The sequence below is a fragment of the Salmo salar genome, chromosome 09 (genome assembly GCF_965601325.2).
Source record: "Salmo salar chromosome 09, fSalSal1, whole genome shotgun sequence".
In the NCBI taxonomy this organism is placed as follows: domain Eukaryota; kingdom Metazoa; phylum Chordata; class Actinopteri; order Salmoniformes; family Salmonidae; genus Salmo; species Salmo salar.
In genome coordinates this window covers 86,482,346-86,502,438 of record NC_138299.1, presented here as the reverse complement: position 1 = coordinate 86,502,438, position 20,093 = coordinate 86,482,346, and the positions used below count along the sequence as shown (strand labels likewise).

Below are 20,093 nucleotides of genomic sequence, written 5' to 3'. Positions count from 1 at the left end.
TTTCAAGTTATCTTGTAATCAAATATATGTTACTATCGCTTTCACTAGTTAGCTTCCATTAAGCAGAAATTACCAATCATACTATAAAGAAAAACAACAACTTGTATGTCATTGAAAAGGCATCGGGTTCATAGTTTAATAAAACTGTTATAATCACTGTTATGAACGGTTATAATCACTGCTGTCTCTGCATCCAATTGTCATATGATTGAACAATCTGATTTCATCCACCAGGCGTGTTTGTTTAAAGAACATCAATGCTGTCTCACACTTTTAACTGTTCAAACATCAACCGAATGAGATTCATTCCAACTCACGACAGGCAGAAACATATCCATAACTGGAGATTCTTGATATTTCTGCTAACTCAACAGGTTTCAAGTAGGCCTATGAAATTAGGTCCATCATACTGTATGTCCAAGTGACTGGTTGTAGTCTCCTCCAGGAGTGACCTTGAATAACCTCAATAACAGAGCTGTAAAGAGTTTATTTTGTTCAAGGGCCTTGTTATAAAGTCTGGCTCACGCCACCGATGCTGTGAGAATTTTACTCCTATAAAAGACATAAAACAATGTATCAGGCATTGAAAACACAATCTCCTGTGGGTGCATATCAAGAGGTGGTGAGATGCGTACAAATAGGACTGTAAAAATAAAGCATGCATATCCGATGACTTCATAGGTGCAGAGTTGTCTATGTAAATACAAGGGGTAGAAGAATATGACCTATACCAGTAAAGGAACTGCTTGGTCAGATCAGATGCAGTGTACAACTGAGTGGGACACAACAACATTCTTTCTCCCTCACTTTAGCGTTGGATGCAAACCAACCAAAACATTTTCCTTAATGTGTCTACAAAAGAGACAGATCCTAATTCCCCATCTTTAACACATGGTAGGGAATTGTAACATTTGTTTGACTTCATGCTGTCAGTTTGTTTGTTGAAGACTTAACTTTTAAAACTCTCTGATTTCATTTCCATTCATTTGTTTTCCAAATACTTTTGAAAATAGGTCTTCCAGTTTGCATGTGAACATCCACAAAATGGTGATTTAAATAACATGTTGATAAAAATTGAAATATAAAGTATTAATTAAGTGCTAGATTTGAAATGTTATTGAAAAAGAGTTCCAACAAGTAGACAGTAAGTGAATTTATAGCAGAGTGCAGGGCTTTAAGCAAGCGCAGGAACAAGTTCTAAATGTCTTTAATAAGTATGCATTGGGAAAAAGTTTTTTTATCCCCTTGAAAGTTTCCCCTTAGACTCACTGGCTCTCTCTGACAAAGGGATTTCTTTCTTTCACAGAGCCCACCCCTCTCTCCCCCACCCTCCCTCTCTCTCCCTCCCTCTCTTTCCCCGGCCTCTGTAACAGCTGCTGCTCAGTGCTGTATCCTGAGAGAGTGATGATCAGTGTATTTTTTTTTCAAAGTGTTTTTTTGGAACAGATGGCCAGGGGAGAACTGGGGAATGTGCCAGTACCGCACTGGGGAATGTGCCAATTCCTGTAGCGAGTGAGTTCTCTGGGCTCCAGCTCGCGTGCCTTCACCCTGCCCTCTGCCCTGAGTGGCGCCAGCAGGACTTCCCAACTAGCGTTACGAACATCTGGTGTCTGGGACTGCCAGGAAAACAACCGCTCAGCTATTGAATGTGCTTTATGCTAGGGAAACACATTAGCTCCCAGTGAGGGAGAGAGAGCTAGAGGGAGCAGAGAACTGGGAGTGCAGGGAAAAGTTGTATGCATGTAATTATGTTGGATATGTAATCTATGAACAAACACCTAATTCATCATTGTTATTTTAGACAAGTTTTTTTTAATCTTTAAGAAAAGTGTTTAAATGTTTGCATCAACTTTGATGTAATTTGCAATTTACAAAATGTATAGATTACAATAGTTCGTTTAAGTGAAATACAACTTGTTTACAGTTTTAAGTTCAGGGTGATCAACCTATTGTGTGATGTTACTATGTTATGTTATGAGTTTTGGCAGTAGGTGAAGAGTTGCTAAAGGACATTTAAAACATTAAATTACAGATATGACTAAATGTGTGTTTAAAATGTAGATTCAATTGTTTTATTTAACCTTTATTTAACTACACAATTATAGATTAAATTAGATACATTTATAATGTTGTTTCACCATGAAAGATGGGAGGAAAAGGGGGGAATGGATGAGAGGGTGACAGAAGAATCTGGAGAATAAATGAGAGAGATTAAGTGACAGAGGAGAGGACTGACAGGGGACAGATGAAGAACTGGGAGGAGGAGAGGACTGACGGGACAGATGAAGAACTGGGAGGAAGAGAGGACTGACAGGGGACAGATGAACAACTGGAGGAGAGGACTGACAGGGGACAGATGAAGAACTGGGAGGAAGAGAGGACTGACAGGGGACAGATGAAGAACTGGGAGGAAGAGAGGACTGACGGGACAGATGAAGAACTGGGAGGAAGAGAGGACTGACGGGACAGATGAACAACTGGAGGAGAGGACTGACAGGGGACAGATGAACAACTGGAGGAGAGGACTGACAGGGGACAGATGAAGAACTGGAGGAGAGGACTGACAGGGGACAGATGAAGAACTGGAGGAGAGGACTGACAGGGGACAGATGAACAACTGGAGGAGAGGACTGACAGGGGACAGATGAAGAACTGGGAGGAAGAGAGGACTGACAGGGGACAGATGAAGAACTGGGAGGAAGAGAGGACTGACAGGGGACAGATGAAGAACTGGAAGGACAGTAATTGATAGATCAGTGTGAAGAAGTTAATGTGTAAATGAACGTTCTCCATACTTGGGTCTCATCCATGCATTAAAAACCTTGTTGATTTATAGAGAGGCCATGGAGACGTGTGGATCCAGAAGAGAGCTGGAGGAAGTTCAGCCTCAGTTTACATGACTCCCAGTGTCATAAAACACAAAGGCATCAATCACCCCTTTTATTCATCAGGGGCACTTTTTATTCTGTTCTGGACAAAAAACTGGCAAAACACCCAGTTCCCTTTCAAACACGAGTTGATGATGATTTAATTTAATGGGATCTTAGTAGGCAAAGGAATGCCTGTCTTAATTGGAGAGAGTGTACTCTTCCCTCTTTTGTTGTCGTTATTGTTAGAAATACCATCCCTCTGTCTGTCACACTGCCCCATGTTTTTCTATATGCAGCTTCCTGATCAGTCAAAGGGAAGTTTTCGCTGTATCGCATTAGTAGATAGGGCAGATCTGCTGGTTTTGACTAGCAGGTTATCTTTCGGATACAAATGCCCAACTGACTGGAATAATTGACCTATAGAAATCAGGGCATTAAAATCAAACTGTTTGTGTTTTAACTAATAGAAACATCACCATGTGAAGATATTTGTTAATATGAATGCATATATTATAGGTACTTAGTTTTATTAGTTGTATTAGTAGTTGTAGCAGTAGTTTTATAAGTTGTATTATTAGTTTTATTAGTTGTATTAGTAGTTGTAGCAGTAGTTTTATTCATTGTAATAGTAGTTTTATTAGTTGTAGCAGTAGTTGTAGCAGTAGTTTTATTCATTGTAATAGTAGTTTTATTAGTTGTAGCAGTAGTTTTATAAGTTGTATTAGTAGTTTTATTAGTTGTAGCAGTAGTTTTATTAGTTGTAATAGTAGTTGTAGCAGTAGTTTTATTAGTTGTAATAGTAGTTTTATTACTTGTTTTAGTAGTTCTATTCGTAGTTGTATTAGTTGTAATAGTAGTTTTATTACTTGTTTTAGTAGTTCTATTCGTAGTTTTATTAGTTGTATTCGTAGTTGTATTCGTAGTTTTATTAGTTGTATTCGTAGTTGTATTCGTAGTTTTATTAGTTGTATTTGTAGTTTTATTAGTTGTATTCGTAGTTTTATTAGTTGTATTCGTAGTTTTATTAGTAGTTGTAGCAGTAGTTTTATTAGTTGTAGTAGCAGTTGTAGCAGTAGTTGTATTAGTTGTATTAGTAGTTTTATTAGTTGTATTAGTAGTTTTATTAGTAGTTGTAGCAGTAGTTTTATTAGTTGTAGCAGTAGTTTTATTAGTTATATTTGTAGTTTTAGTAGTTGTAGCAGTAGTTTTATTAGTTGGACTAGTAGTTGTAGCAGTAGTTTTATTAGTTGTAATAGTAGTTTTATTACTTGTTTTAGTAGTTCTATTCGTAGTTGTATTAGTTGTAATAGTAGTTTTATTACTTGTTTTAGTAGTTCTATTCGTAGTTTTATTAGTTGTATTCGTAGTTCTATTCGTAGTTTTATTAGTTGTATTCGTAGTTGTATTCGTAGTTTTATTAGTTGTATTTGTAGTTTTATTAGTTGTATTCGTAGTTTTATTAGTTGTATTCGTAGTTTTATTAGTAGTTGTAGCAGTAGTTTTATTAGTTGTAGTAGCAGTTGTAGCAGTAGTTGTATTAGTTGTATTAGTAGTTTTATTAGTTGTATTAGTAGTTTTATTAGTAGTTGTAGCAGTAGTTTTATTAGTTGTAGCAGTAGTTTTATTAGTTATATTTGTAGTTTTAGTAGTTGTAGCAGTAGTTTTATTAGTTGGACTAGTAGTTGTAGCAGTAGTTTTATTAGTTGTAGCAGTAGTTTTATTAGTTATATTAGTAGTTTTATTAGTTGTATTAATAGTTGAAGCAGTAGGTTTTATTAGTTGTATTAGTAGTTGTAGCAGTAGTTTTATTAGTTGTAGTAGCAGTTGTAGCAGTAGTTGTATTAGTAGTTTTATTAGTTGTATTAGTAGTTGTAGCAGTAGTTTTATTAGTTGTAGTAGCAGTTGTAGCAGTAGTTGTATTAGTAGTTTTATTAGTTGTATTAGTAGTTGTAGCAGTAGTTTTATTAGTTGTACTAGTAGTTGTAGCAGTAGTTTTATTAGTTGTAGCAGTAGTTTTATTAGTTATATTAGTAGTTTTATTAGTTGTATTAGTAGTTGTAGCAGTAGTTTTATTAGTTGTACTAGTAGTTGTAGCAGTAGTTTTATTAGTTGTAGCTGTAGTTTTATTAGTTGTGTTAGTAGTTGAAGCAGTAGGTTTTATTAGTTGTATTAGTAGTTGTAGCAGTAGTTTTTTTAGTTGTAGTAGCAGTTGTAGCAGTAGTTGTATTAGTAGTTTTATTAGTAGTTGTAGCAGTAGTTTTATTCGTTGTATTTGTAGTAGTTGTATTAGTAGTTTTATTAGTTGTAGTAGTAGTTGTAGCAGTAGTTTTATTAGTTGTAGTAGTAGTTGTAGCAGTAGTTTTATTAGTTATATTAGTAGGTGTAGCAGTAGATTGTATTAGTTGTAGGCCTATTAGTAGTTGTACAACAACTTTTATACTGTTAATGTAAGTTGTTTTATTTTAATTATTATTATTTCATTGTTATTATTATTAGACAATAGTTGTCATATTATTCTTGTGACTAAGTGTTGTTAGTTTGTTTAGTTATTTTTTCATTTGGACATTTGAAAACGAGAATGCATGTCAAGAGATTTCATCCTGCAAAATGTCAACTAAAATAAATCAATAATGCGATTGTGCTAAGTTTTCAATGCTATGATGTCATCAATTTACCAGTCCTTCTGAAATGTCTGATAGATTTGTTAGTATGTGACATGACAGTGTAGGAGGAAGGATGTTAAACGAGCAGAAAGAAAACCTCCATTCATTTAGCTTTATTTTAAAGTCAAATATCCATTACCAATTATTTAATTGGCCTTGTATGGTCACCTGTTGCTCTTTATCAACGGCCTTGTTTATAAGCATAGTTGAATCCACTGAAATATGTTTCATGTTATTGATATGCTATATTGCAATAAACACGTTTGAAGGAGAAGCTGGCTTTGACTTGGCTTTCCATTCCCTCTCTGTAACTACTGATGCCTCAGAGGCCATGCTCTTCTTTTGATAGCCTTTAACTTTAAAGCAAACTTATTGCAATGCCTCAGCAATGTCTCCAAACGTGTGCTTGAATACTTTTCACTTGCAGGAGTCTATTTCCATGTCAATGTCTCACCTCACCTAGTCATTGCAACATGAGGCCTTCAGCCAAAGAAGACATGCACAGGATAAAATCTCAGGCCAGACCGTCGTCAGACAGTAGCCTAAATACTGCATCCCCCTCCCTCCTCCTCTTCCCTAGATCCAATTTACCTTTCTCTTCTTGGAGCGTCCCTCGGCCTGCAGGGTGCGGGTGCACTGCTCCACGCACTCTCTGAAGCTCATGTTGCCGCGATCTGGGGTGTAGTCCAGGTCTGCCAGCTGAGCCAGTGACAGGATGTAGTTACAGGCGATTCTTAATATAGCCAGCTTTGACAACTTCTGTCCATAGGAGTAGCAGGGCACCTGTATAGGGTTAAAGTTTGGTTAGGTTAAAGAGGCCCATCATACTGATATGAGAGGATGGTAGAATCAAGTTGAGGAAGTTTTCAGTTAAACTATGGTATACATGCTCTTTAGATACTATTGCTGGTGTCAGTTGGTGTCATGTGACAGTTTTCCACCATATCTTTCTAAGTGCCAAAACAGCTGGTGATGACATGACCCAGTAAAAATGGTTCACAACAACTTCCCTGATTTTTTTTTCAAAGGATAGATATTCCATGTTGGTTTTGGTCAACTAAGACTTAGTTGTAGTTGACATTGATATTTCATAGTACTCCTACTAGTATCAGACCTACTGGAGTACCTGGAGTGTGAAGAGCTTTGTCATTAAGAAGCCTGTTCCCTGTTTCATATGCATTTGACACATTTTTCTGTCATTGTGAGAGGTGTCATGTGGATATGATTTGCACTGATATTTTGATTACATATAAATGACATGAATAGACTATTACATAGGCCTACAGAAGGGGAACATGTTTTTTGGGGGGGCAGACAAGTAATTGTGTATGTAGAACAGAATAAGAATCAGAGCGACAATTCAACTGTTTGGACTGACATGTCTTACAGACTGTTCTTTCTCATATCTTTAATGTAGCAAACTGAGCACATATTTTGAACATAATGTCAATAATACCAAATTGTAAATTGTTGACAGTAAAATTAATTTTATAAACTATCTATAGAAGGGTCCATACAATTTATACTCAAGTGGGATATATTAGCCTACATTCATACTCAAGTAGGATATATTATGATGAAATTCACAGTTATTTTCATAATTTCCATATCTCCATACAGTGGCATACTGAAATGGGCATTTAAGTGCAACAAGTTACTCTGAGTTCAGCATGAACATCACATTTTGAACAAGAGGCGTCATTGTACGGATTGTTTGTTTAGTGAATTCAGTGTTAATACCTGCTTTCTCAGCGCCTCAAAGGCTGCACTGATGGTATGCACCCGGGTCCTCTCTCTGGCATTCGCCAGTAGCCTCCGTGTCTGCTGAACGGCTTTGATCTCAGTGACGACGCCAGACGTTTCTCCTAGCCGTTTCTTTGGCGATTCAACCGGGTCGCTGCTATTGATGTAGGCTGTCTGAGAGGCTGAGGAGAGGGTCTTCTCGGAGCGCTGGCATAGGACGATCCGGGACTGTAATGTGTGATCAGTCCCAAATGACTGTTGATGGCCATAACTTGTAACATGCGGGAATGTGCTGAGAAAAGTGTCTCTGCTTGTCGGTGTTGACTCGGATAAAGGCCGTGACTGTGGTGATGGGAGCTTCCCAGTAACTGTTGATGGTAAAGCATTTATCCTCATGTCAAGAGCAGTATTCGGGTTTCCAGATGAAATATTGGATTTCTCCACAGATAGAACTGAACCAGGGTCCTGTAGTCTTTTTTGGACAATGTTTCTACATGTCTCTTCCATCAGTTCCCCCATAGAATCGTCGTCCATTATTGAATCATATTGGAAATGTTTGACTTCGTCAGTGGTGACACGTTTGGGGTCCCGACCTTTCCGTTTAAACTTTTTATTCCCAGTTGAATCCTTTGCATTGATTGTCTTCCAGCCATCGCTGAGAAGATGTGGATTCCTCATTTCTACACAAAAAAGGCACTATTGAAAACCGACGGCACTGCCTTAAACAATATCGCGCAAAAGTATAATAATATTATATTGTAACTTAATCAATAAAATATAGCCGGACAAATCACTATGCAATGCAGCACTCTGATTACAAGCATCGACAAGCTTACTTTAAATAACACAAATAAAGAATAGACCGCATGTGCAGGCGCGTGTTTCTCCCGTGGATTCCGCGTCTTCTGGAGCCATCCAAATTGGCAAAATTTTTTGTGAATGTGCTCTGAGTTTCATCTGTTTTAGTTTTGCCTCAGTTTACATAGAAGCCCTTGTCGGTGAGATAAGTCGCCACGCCGCCTACAGCGAGAGACCGCCCAAAATATCTCTCGCCGTGCGTAATAACATATTAAACCACTGATTACGCGCATGGCTACTTGGTGACTTTTATGGACAGGCCAACAGAAGGACAATTATAATAGCATGTCAATAATTATCGTCATAAATTCAGTATAATAACACGTTTTTTAATTATTATTATATCACAATCTGTATGCCTTACAACTTAGGCCTAGGCTATAGGCCTCCTAGAGCTGGGGTGCATACCCATCATATTATTTTTGGTCTTCATTTAGCAAGCAAAACTTTTAGCTAAGTGCCCTATGGTGCACATGGTAACCACTAACAGTGTAACCTAGACTTTTTGACGTGTCTAGATAGCAAAGAAAGTTTTTGTAACAGGGCAGACAACGGGGGACAGTCCAGGAAAAATCCACCCAAAACCACTCATTCCTATAATTTACAGTGTTACATAACACTAACATGTGATAACAATATTTTTTGTGAACACATTTTTAATTTTGTCGTTATAATAAGTTTGGTAGCAAAAAATCGTTGTGGAAATCTGTTGTAGCTAAATCGACTACAAAGCCCACAATGCAATGCTCTCTCTATGGGCTGACAAGCTAGCTAGCAAACGTAGCTACAAAATAATACCAAAGTCAACATCAGCATGTGAAGTAGCTAGTTAGCTCTAAAATCGCCTAAACAAACTGCACTTTCAATTTAGGGGACTACAATCTCACCATGTTCAACCTGCAGATATATGTTCCTCGCAGAATGTAGTCTGACATTCGCAAAGGTAATGCAATGCACCCTGGACTGATGAGGCACACAGGGAGGAGAAATGTGTTAGACCCTCTGTTAAATTACAAATTTGTCTTGGTAGGAATAACGCTAAAAATATGGTCAATGGCTCATTCGAGAGAAGACAACCTCCCGCGTTATGACATCGGCCAGTATTGACACCTGACATGTATGATAGACGTTTTCGCGATTTGAAAGTCGTATTCTTATTAACTTCAAGTGTAGTGAGAGCGGCTTTATCGCAATCATAAACTATCAAACACATGGTTTGATGACATTCCATTCGCTCCGTTCCAGACATTTTTATGAGCTGTCCTCCCCTCAGCAGCCTCCATTGTAACACCATATATACAAAAGTATGTGGACACCCCTTCAAATTAGTGGATTTAGCTATTTCAGCCACACCCGTTGCTGACAGGTGTATAAAATCGAGGACAGAGCCATGCAATGCTTTTCTTTCCAATGTTAGGGTTGAACTGGCTTTTTGTATGCATAACCTATATAATATACACACATGGTTTGATGACATTCCATTCGCTCCGTTCCAGACATTTTTATGAGCTGTCCTCCCCTCAGCAGCCTCCATTGTAACACCATATATACAAAAGTATGTGGACACCCCTTCAAATTAGTGGATTTAGCTATTTCAGCCACACCCGTTGCTGACAGGTGTATAAAATCGAGGACAGAGCCATGCAATGCTTTTCTTTCCAATGTTAGGGTTGAACTGGCTTTTTGTATGCATAACCTATATAATATACAGGGGAAGCTATGCTACAATGATAAGTACATAAACTACGGATAAGTCAACTGCTGAAGACAAGAACTACACCCGGCGATAGGAAGTGCGTCACGAGGCTGGGACCAGCCTGCACGCCGACGATAGGAGGAGCAAGTTTAAACCACGCTCCTCCTCCCTCTGACAGGCCAGCATTGAGCGGGAACTATCTCTGTCAGAGTATAAAAGGAAAAACAATAGGATGAGACTCTCTCTTCTCTGTCTGCCCTGCGTGGTGTCACAGCGAGACCATATACGAACCACATATTTACCCTACACGTGTTTGCATTAATTAAAGAACAAAGAAAACTTGAGTTACTCTTTGCCAAATAGTTTGTTCTAATACCAGATTTGAATCAAACACTAACAAGTCAGTTCCTAAAATTTCTGCCCTGCTAGAGCTGTCCCGGTCAACTGTAAGTGCTGTTATTGTGAAGTGGAAATATCTAGGAGCAACAACGGCTCAGCCGCAAAGTGGTAGGTCACACAAGCTCACAGAACGGGACCACCGAGTGCTGAAGCTTGTAGTGCGTAAAATCACCTGTCCCCGGTTACAACACTTACGACCAAGTTCCAAACTACCTCTGGATGCAACGTCGGGAGCTTTGTCGGGAGCTTCATGAAATGGGTTTCCATGGCCAAACAGCCACACACAAGCCTAAGATCACCATGCGCAATGCCAAGTGTAGGCTGGAGTGGTGCCAAGCTTACCGCCATTGGACTCTGGAGCAGTGGAAATGCGTTCTCTGGAGTGATGAATCATGCTTCACCATCTGGCAGTCTGACGGACAAATCTGGGTTTGGCAGATGCCAGGAGAACGCTACCTGCCCAAATGCATAGTACCAACTGTAAAGTTTGGTGGAGGAGGAATAATGGTCTGGGGCTGTTTTTCATGGTTCGGGCTAGGCCCTTTAGTTCCAGTGAAGGGAAATCTCAGCACTACAGCATAATGATATTATAGACGATTCTGTGCTTCCAACTTTGTGGCAACAGTTTGGGGAAGGCCCTTTCCTGTTTCAGCATGACAATGACCCCGTGCACAAAGCGAGGTCCATACAAAAATGGTTTGTCGAGATCGGTGTGGAAGAACTTGACTGGCCTGCACAGAGCCCTGACCTCAACCCCATCGAACACCTTTGGGATGAATTGGAACGTCGACTGCGAGCCAGGCCTAGTCACCCAACATCAGTACACGACTTCACTAATGCTCTTGTGGCTGAATGGAATCAAGTCCCTGCAGCAATGTTCCAACATCTAGTGGAAAACCTTCCTAGAAGAGTGGAGGCTGTTATAGCAGCAAAGGAGAGACCAACTCATGAGTCTTCCAAGATGGCGTAGCAGTCGGACGTGTGTCTTTGTCTTGTCCCGTCCTTTACCTTTACACCGGATCATCGCAGCTAGCTAGCTGCTATCCGAGTGGCTACTCCTGGCTAATGTCTCTGTCCCGAACAAGCACCAGTTAGCCTGGAGCTAGCCTCGTGCTAGGCCCATCTCCCGGCTAGCCAAAGAGGTCAACCAGCCAATTCTTGGGCTACAATACCTATTTTGCCAATTGGCCTGGACCCTTTACTGCCGACACAGAGCCCCGCCAATCCATCACGACTGGTCTGCCGATGTAACCGGCCAAGGTGGTCTCAATAGGCTCTTCCGTTGCGACGTCGCCGGATGCCCATCTGTTAGCCCCGGCCCGCTAGCTGTCTGAATCTCCATGTCTCCAGCTCGCCTAGCGTAGCAGCGACTACAGAATTGGCTCCCTGACTCATCTAGTGCTACTCATTGAACCCTATGATCACTCGGCTACACATGCCTCTCCCTAATGTCAATATGCCTTGTCTATTGCTGTTTTGGTTAATGATTATTGTCTTATTTCACTGTAGAGCCCCTAGCCCTGCCCAATATGCCTTAGATAGCCCTTTTGTTCCACCACCCACACATGCGGTGACCTCACCTGGCTTAACTGGTGCCTTTAGAGACAAAACTGCTCTCATCGTCACTCAATGCCTAGGTTTACCTCCACTGTACTCACATCCTACCATACCCTTGTCTATACATTATGCCTTGAATCTATTCTTCCGCGCCCAGAAATCTGCTCCTTTTACTCTCTGTTCCGAACGCACTAGACAACCAGTTCTTATAGCCTTTAGCCGTACCATTATCTTACTCCTCCTCTGTTTCTCTGGTGATGTAGAGGTTAACCCAGGCCCTACAGCCCCCAGCACCACTCCCGTTCCCCAGGCACTCTCATTTGTTGACTTCTGTAACCGTAAAAGCCTTGGTTTCATGCATGTTAACATTAGAAGCTTCCTCCCTAAGTTTGTTTTATTCACTGCTTTAGCACACCCCGTCAACCCTGATGTCAATGCCGTGTCTGAATCATGGCTTAGGAAGGCCACCAAAAATCCTGAAATTTCCATCCCTATCTATAACATCTTCCCACAAGATACAACTGCCAAAGGGGGCGGAGTTGCAATCTACTGTAGAGATAGCCTGCAGAGTGTTGTCATACTATCCAGGTCTGTGCCTAAACAAGTCAAGCTTCTACTTTTAAAAATCCACCTTTCCAGAAACAAGTCTCTCACAGTTGCTGCTTGTTATAGACCCCCTTTAGCCCCCAGCTGTGCCCTGGACACCATATGTGAATTAATTGCCCCCCATCTATCTTCAGAGTTCGTACTGTTAGGTGACCTAAACTGGGATATGCTTAACACCCCGGCCATCCTACAATCTAAGCTAGATGCCCTCAATCTCACACAAATTATTAAGGAACCTACCAGGTACAACCCTAAATATGTAACCATGGGCACCCTCTTAGATATCATCCTGACCAACTTGCCCTCTAAATACACCTCTGTTGTCTTCAACCAGGATCTCAGCGATCACTGCCTCATTGCCTGCGTGCGTGATGGGTCCGCGGTCAAACGACCACCCCTCATCACTGTCAAACGCTCCCTAAAACACTTCAGCGAGCAGGCCTTTCTAATCGACCTGGCCCGGGTATCCTGGAAGGATATTGGCCTCATCCCGTCAGTAGAGGATGCCTGGTTGCTCTTTAAAAGTGCTTTCCTCGACATCTTAAATAAGCATGCCCCATTCAAAAAATGTAGAACTAACAACAGATATAGCCCTTGGTTCACTCCAGACTTGACTGCCCTTGACCAGCACAAAAACATCCTGTGGTGTTCTGCATTAGCATCAAATAGCCCCCGCGATATGCAACTTTTCAGGGAAGTCAGGAACCAATATACTCAGTCAGTTAGGAAAGCTGCACCCCCTGCAGCAACTTGCCCAAGCCCCTCCCACTTCTCCTTCACCCAAATCCAGACAGCTGATGTTCTGAAAGAGCTTCAAAATCTGGATCCCTACAAATCAGCTGGCCTAGACAATCTGGACCCTTTCTTTCTTAAATTATCTGCCAAAATTGTTGCAACCCCTATTACTAGCCTGTTCAATCTCTCTTTTGTATCGTCTGAGATCCCCAAAGATTGGAAAGCAGCCGCGGTCATCCCCCTCTTCGAAGCGGGAGACACTCTACACCCAAACTGTTATAGACCTATATCCATCCTGCCCTACCTTTCTAAAATCTTCGAAAGCCAAGTTAACAAACAGATCACCGACCATTTTGAATCTCACCGTACCTTCTCTGCTATGCAATCTGGTTTCCAAGCTGGTCATGGGTGCACCTCAGCCATGCTCAAGGTCCTAAACGATATCATAACCGCCATCAATAAAAGACAGTACTGTGCAGCCGTCTTCATCGACCTGGCCAAGGCTTTCGACTCTGTCAATCACCGCATTCTTATCGGCAGACTCAATAGCCTTGGTTTCTCAAATGACTGCCTCGCCTGGTTCACCAACTACTTCTCAGATAGAGTTCAGTGTGTCAAATCGGAGGGCCTGTTGTCCGGACATCTGGCAGTCTCTATGGGGGTGCCACAGGGTTCAATTCTCGGGCTGACTCTTTTCTCTGTATATGTCAATGATGTCGCTCTTGCTGCTGGTGATTCTCTGATCCACATCTACGCAGACACCATTCTGTATACATTTGGCTCTTCTTTGGACACTGTGTTAACAAACCTCTAAACAAGCTTCAATGCCATACAACACTCCTTCTGTGGCCTCCAACTGGTTTTAAATGCTAGTAAAACTAAATGCATGCTCTGCAACTGATTGTTGCCCGCACCCGGCCGCCCGACTAGCATCACTACTTTGGACGGTTCTGACTTAGAATATGTGGACAACTACAAATACCTAGGTGTTTGGTTAGACTGTAAACTCTCCTTCCAGACTAACATTAAGCATCTCCAATCCAAAATGAAATCTAGAATCAGCTTCCTATTTCGCAACAAAGCATCCTTCACTCATGCTGCCAAACATATCCTCGTAAAACTGACTATCCTACCGATCCTTGACTTCGGCGATGTCATTTACAAAATAGCCTCCAACACTCTACTCTGCAAACTGGATGTAGTCTATCACAGTGCCATCTGTTTTGTCACCAAAGCCCCATATACTACCCACCACTGCGACCTGTATGCTCTCGTTGGCTGGCCCTCACTACATATTCGTCGCCAAACCCACTGGCTCCAGGTCATCTATAAGTCTTTGCTAGGTAAATCCCCGCCTTATCTCAGCGCACTGGTCACCATAGCAACACCCACATGTAGCACGTGCTCCAGCAGGTGTATTTCACTGGTCATCCCCAAAGCCAACACTTCCTTTGGCCGCCTTTCCTTCCAGTTCTCTGCTGCCAATGACTGGAATGAATTGCAAAAATCACTGAAGTTGGAGTCTTATATCTCCCTCTCTAACTTTAAGCATCAGCTGTCAGAGCAGCTCACTGTACCTGTACACAGCCATTCTGTAAATAGCACACCCAACTACCTCATCCCCATATTATTTATCCTCTTGCTCTTTTGCACCCCAGTATCTCTACATGCACATCATCATCTGCACATCTATCACTCCAGTGTTAATACTAAATTGTAATTATTTCGCCTCTATGGCCTATTTATTGCCTACCTCCCTACTCTTCTACATTTGCACACACTGTACATATAATTTTCTATTGTGTTATTAACTGTACGTTTGTTTGTGTAACTGTGTTGTTGTTTTTGTCGCACTGCTTTGCTTTATCTTGGCCAGGTCGCAGTTGTAAATGAGAACTTGTTCTCAACTGGCCCACCTGGTTAAATACAGGTGAAATAAATAAAATAAAATAAAAACTCCATATTAATGCCCATGATTTGTAATGAGATGTTCGATGAACATGTGTCCACATACTTTTGGTCATGTAGTGTATGTTATACCCACCAAATTTTTGCCTGCTTGAACGGCAATAGCTCAGATACACATGAAAACATGAAATGACCCAGGGAATAGGTAGAACAACGCTCAGAGATGCACAAAAACAATGGAACATTCAAAATGGGTGAACCTTTACTTTAAGTACTATGGAAGAAGTTAGTACAATGCTGCCACCTACTGCAGAAGAACACAAACAAATCAAATCAAATTTTATTGGTCACATACACATGTTTAGCAGATGTTATTGCGGGTGTAGCGAAATGCTTGTGTTTCTAGCTACAACAGTGCAGTAATATCTAACAATTCACAACAATACACACAATACACACAAACCTAAAAGTAAAAGAATGGAATTAAGGAATATATAAATATTAGGATGATATGAGATGAGTAAAGCAAAAATATGTAAACATTATCAAAGTGACTAGTATTCCATTATTAAAGTGGCCAGTGATTTCAAGTCTATGTAAATAGGGCAGCAGCCTCTAAGGTGCAGGGTTATGTAACTGAGTGGAAGCAACCTAGTGATGGCTATTTAACATGGCTTTGAGATAGAAGCTGTTTTTCAGTCTCTCGGTTCCAGCTTTGATGCACCTGTACTGACCTCGCCTTCTGGATGATAGCGGGGTGAACAGGCAGTGGCTCGGGTGGTTGTTGTCCTTGATTATCTTTTTGGCCTTCCTGTGACATCGGGTGCTGTAGTTGGGCAGACCGCATCACTCTCTGGAGAGCGTGCAGTTGGCGTACCAGGCGGTGATACAGCCCGACAGGATGCTCTCAATTATGCATCTGTAAAAGTTTGTCAGGGTTTAAGGTGCCAAGCCACATTTCTTGAGCCTCCTGATATTGAAGAGGCGCTGTTGCGCCTTCTTCACCACACTGTCTGTGTGGGTGGACCATTTCAGATCGTCAGTGATGTGTACGCCGAGTAACTTGAAGATTACCACCTGCTCCACTGCGGTCCCGTCGATGTGGATAGGCGCATGCTCCCTCTGCTGTTTCCTGAAGTCCACGATCAGCTCCTTTGTTTTGTCGACATTGAGTGAGAGGTTATTTTCCTGACACCATACTCCCAGGGCCCTCACCTCCTCCTTGTAGGCTGTCTCGTCATTGTTGGTAATCAGGCCTACTATTGTCATGGGTGAATAGGGAGTACAGGAAGGGGCTGAGCACGCACCCTTGTGGGGTCCCTGTGTTGAGGATCAGCGAAGTGGGGGTGTTGTTTCCTACCTTCACCACCTGGGGGAGGCCCTTCAAGAAGTCCAGGAGCCAGTTGCACAGGGCAGGGTTCAGACCCAGGGCCCCAAGCTTATTGATGAGTTGGATGGTACTATGGTGTTGAATGCTGAGCTATAGTCAATGAACAGCATTCTTACATAGGTATTCCTCTTGTCAGATGGGTTAGGGCAGTGTGCAGTGCGATGGTGATTGCATCGTCTGTGGATCTATTGGGGCGGTAAGCAAATTGAAGTGGGTCTAGTGTGTCAGGTAAGGTAGAGGTGATATGATCCTTAACTAGTCTCTCAAAGCATTTCATGATGACAGAAGTGAGTGCTAGGGGGCGCTAGTCATTTAGTTCAGTTACCTTTGTTTCTTGGGTACAGGAACAATGGTGGACATCTTGAAGCAAGTGGGGACAGCAGACTGGGATAGGGTGAGATTGAATATGTCCATAAACACTTCAGCCAGCTGGTCAGCACATGCTTTGAGTATGTGGCTAGGGATGCCGTCTGGGCTGGCAGCCTTGCGATGGTTAACACGCTTAAATGTCTTACTCACATCGGCCACAGAGAAGGAGAGTCCACAGTCCTTGGTTGCGGGCTGCGTCGGTGTCTCTGTGTTGTCCTCAAAGCGGGCGAAGAAGGTTTTTAGCTTGTCCGGAAGTCTCTCTCATGTAGGCCCCTTTCTGCCTGAAATGTGAATTTCATATTTGAAGGTATTACGAAATAGATCAGTTGGTTGGTACACACAAAGAAGTCCAAAAAAGATTTTGAACAAATACAGCCTTTCATGTAATCCAAGATATCTGTTTAATACATAAAAAATGTAGGCAGTGACCTTATATATAGACAGGCTTTAATGTTCTAAACATTTTCGGGAGCAAAGAGATCTAAACAGGCTTGGGCTCTTCTTTATTTTCTTTTTAACACAAAGGCCTCCAGTTGTTCCTGGGCAGAGTGCCAGCCGCTGAGCGACCTGCTGCTGCTTCCTCCTGATATTAAATTCCTCTGGCATGTACTCTGCCCTGGCTGACGCCAGGCCGCCACCAGGTCTCGAGTAAATATTTCCAGCTGGCACTGTTGCTGTGCTGCTCTGGTGAGGTAATTCATCGTTTTTTTGTAAGGATCGTACTGTTAAAATATAGTTTTCATCATACTCATTTGGAGGCACATCTGTTTTGTTAATTTCTTTTCCTCTTTCCAACAAATACTATATTAACTGTTACTTTGTCACATTACACTGGATTATCTTTTATTGGACTATTGTTGAACAGGAGTGGATCTTGAACCAGCATTACAAAGTGTCATAAAGGTCAAGATCACTTGGCAGACAGGTTGTAATAAACTTAAAGTAGACTATTCTGTCTCACTTTTTTGACCATGAGATTACCTTTTTAAAAATACATTATTTTTCATTTTACATACTGAAAGAATATATTGTGGCGTTTACGGGGTTATTAACCACTCAAAGTTGGCCTTAGTGCGGGAGTGACCTACTCTGGCCCGTGGTCTGCTCACCCTACCCCAGAAGGGTCACTACAATATTTATTCACCATAACGTTTATGAACGCAGATTGGTTCTTGGTTTGGTTTTGCTAATTTATAATGCTACAGCTGCAGTGATAGGTTGACTAGACTCAACAAAATAACCTGATAAGGCTCACGTGGTTGGGAAATTTACTTGAGAACAAACTATTCAAAAAGCAGTTGATTGGATTACCAATTTTAAAGAATCCATTTGATATATCCAAACTGGTGGAGAGAGTGCTGGGTAAAGTGAAGGCTGTGAGGATCACGAGAGGCGGGCTTGTTTAGATGTTTTGTTCTTCTGAGGATCAGAGGGAGCGTTACCTCAACATCAGAGTGTTGCCTCTCACCCGATTTGAGAAGTTTGATGTGTCCTGTGTGCCTCTTCGGAACAGGGCATCCCTCAAGTGGGTAATATCTTGCAGTCATGAAAAATATTCCTGGAGTAAATGATGCTTGTCGGATGAATCGTGTGGTGAATGAAGAAAAAGTGTAGACTATCTGTTCTTTTGTTTTTTAATATGGAGTCTCTCACTACTCAAGTGCATTTGGGATATATAAACTACCAAGCCAGAACATCTGTTCCAAGACCATCATTGTAAAGCTTTTGGATATGTTTCAAGTGTTTGCAGAATGGAGAAGCCGAGATGTTCAAGTTGTGGAAAAGATCAAATGTGTTTTAAAAGTGATGAAAATGTGACATGTTGCAATTGTGGTGGGAACCATGAAGCCATGTCTTTGGAATGCCCAACAAGGGTGAAAGAGAATGAGGTGTCCAAAGTCAGGGCTGTTCAGAGCGTTTCATATGCAGTGCCTGTTAAAAGGGTTGAGGGTTCAAATGGTTCTCCTGAAGAGTCCATGGTGGTGGATAGGCCTTCACTGAAGGCTGCAGGGGTTGCCCTTCAACAGCAGGACCCAGATATGTTCAAGGTTAAGCAGGTGGACTTTGTGGTATTTATAGCTATGGTGATTAATGGCACTGCCAAGGTGGAGAGAAAGTCCAGGAAAATAGATATTGTGGATGCGGCGGAACGGTTCCTGGCTCTGAAAGACTTCTCGGCGGAGGAGTTGCATGGAGTGTTGTCACAAGCCGTACCACCCTCTCAGGTCATAGAGCCTGAGAAGGAAGATATGGAGATTTGAAGGAAGGAAGAAATGGGAGTTTGGGGTTTTTGTTTTGTCAATGTGTTTTTTTGTTTTATTTGGGGTTGATTAAGTTACTTTTCCCTATCACACTTGGGTTTTATTTTACCATGGTTTTTTCAACCCAGTACACCTTTTTGGTTTGTAGTGTGCCATAAAATGTACAGAAGAACCCAGGCTGCCGTCCAAACTCATGGTTGTCAGCGCTAAACCCTCAGCCTTTGAATAACGTTTTACATCGTCACGTCCGAGTGTACCTTAAATGTCCCTTGCCGAAGCAATTTAAAAAAAAAAAGTAACCTTTATTTAGCTAGGCAAGTCAGTTAAGAACAAATTCTTATTTACAAGAACAGCCTACCCCGGCTAAAGGTTGGGCCAATTGGCCGCCGCCCTATGATACTCCCAATCACAGCCGGATGTGATGCAGCCTGGATTCAAACTAAGGACTGCAGCGACGCCTCTTGCTCTGAGACGCAGTGCCTTAGACCACTGTGCCACTAGGGAGCCCTTAAAGTAAGGGAGAGTGGTGATCAGAGAGGCAAGGTTCTTGGTGGAAATCTTGGAAGTTGAGCTTAAAAACAACCAACTTAAAACTATGAATGTAGCTAGCACCCGTGTCAGGCAGCTAGCTACAGTTACCCATAGCAGGCTAGCTAGTTTTTTAGTTTGGTCATTTATTCCAATACATTTTAGTATTCCTAAAAGCTAGCTAGGTTGATTAAATGCCACTTCGCGGCCACCGAAGTATGACGCTCAACTACAGTTTGCATTAAATTGTGGGTCATATCAACCACAAGTGGTCTAACTTCGTCACTCGCTCCCTTGAGCTAAATCGAGGGCCGTGGGGGCAAAGTTAGTGAATTGGACCTTCACTTAAGATGGAAATCAAACTGCATCCGGTTTCGACGGGGATTCCCCTAAATGAAAGGGTAGAAATAACTTGTTTGGACTGCAGCACCTGACTTTTATTTTGAAAATTCAGGGGATAGCGAAAGTCGTGGCACAGGATGTTGTCATTTTTTGGTCTGGTTTCTTCCT

At 41.7% G+C, this 20,093-nt stretch overlaps 1 protein-coding gene across 1 annotated transcript; it reads right to left on the bottom strand.

The window, feature by feature from the left end:
• Positions 1–236: 236 nt before the first annotated feature.
• Positions 237–8,300, bottom strand: atoh8 (atonal bHLH transcription factor 8). Its single transcript, XM_045724069.2, has 3 exons — positions 7,274–8,300; positions 6,125–6,316; positions 237–552 (listed from the first exon to the last, which is right to left on the bottom strand). Exons 1-3 carry the CDS (start codon positions 7,952–7,954, stop codon positions 547–549), a joined length of 879 nt encoding a protein of 292 aa, XP_045580025.1. The 5' UTR covers positions 7,955–8,300; the 3' UTR covers positions 237–546.
• Between the last annotated feature and the right edge of the window lie 11,793 nt (positions 8,301–20,093).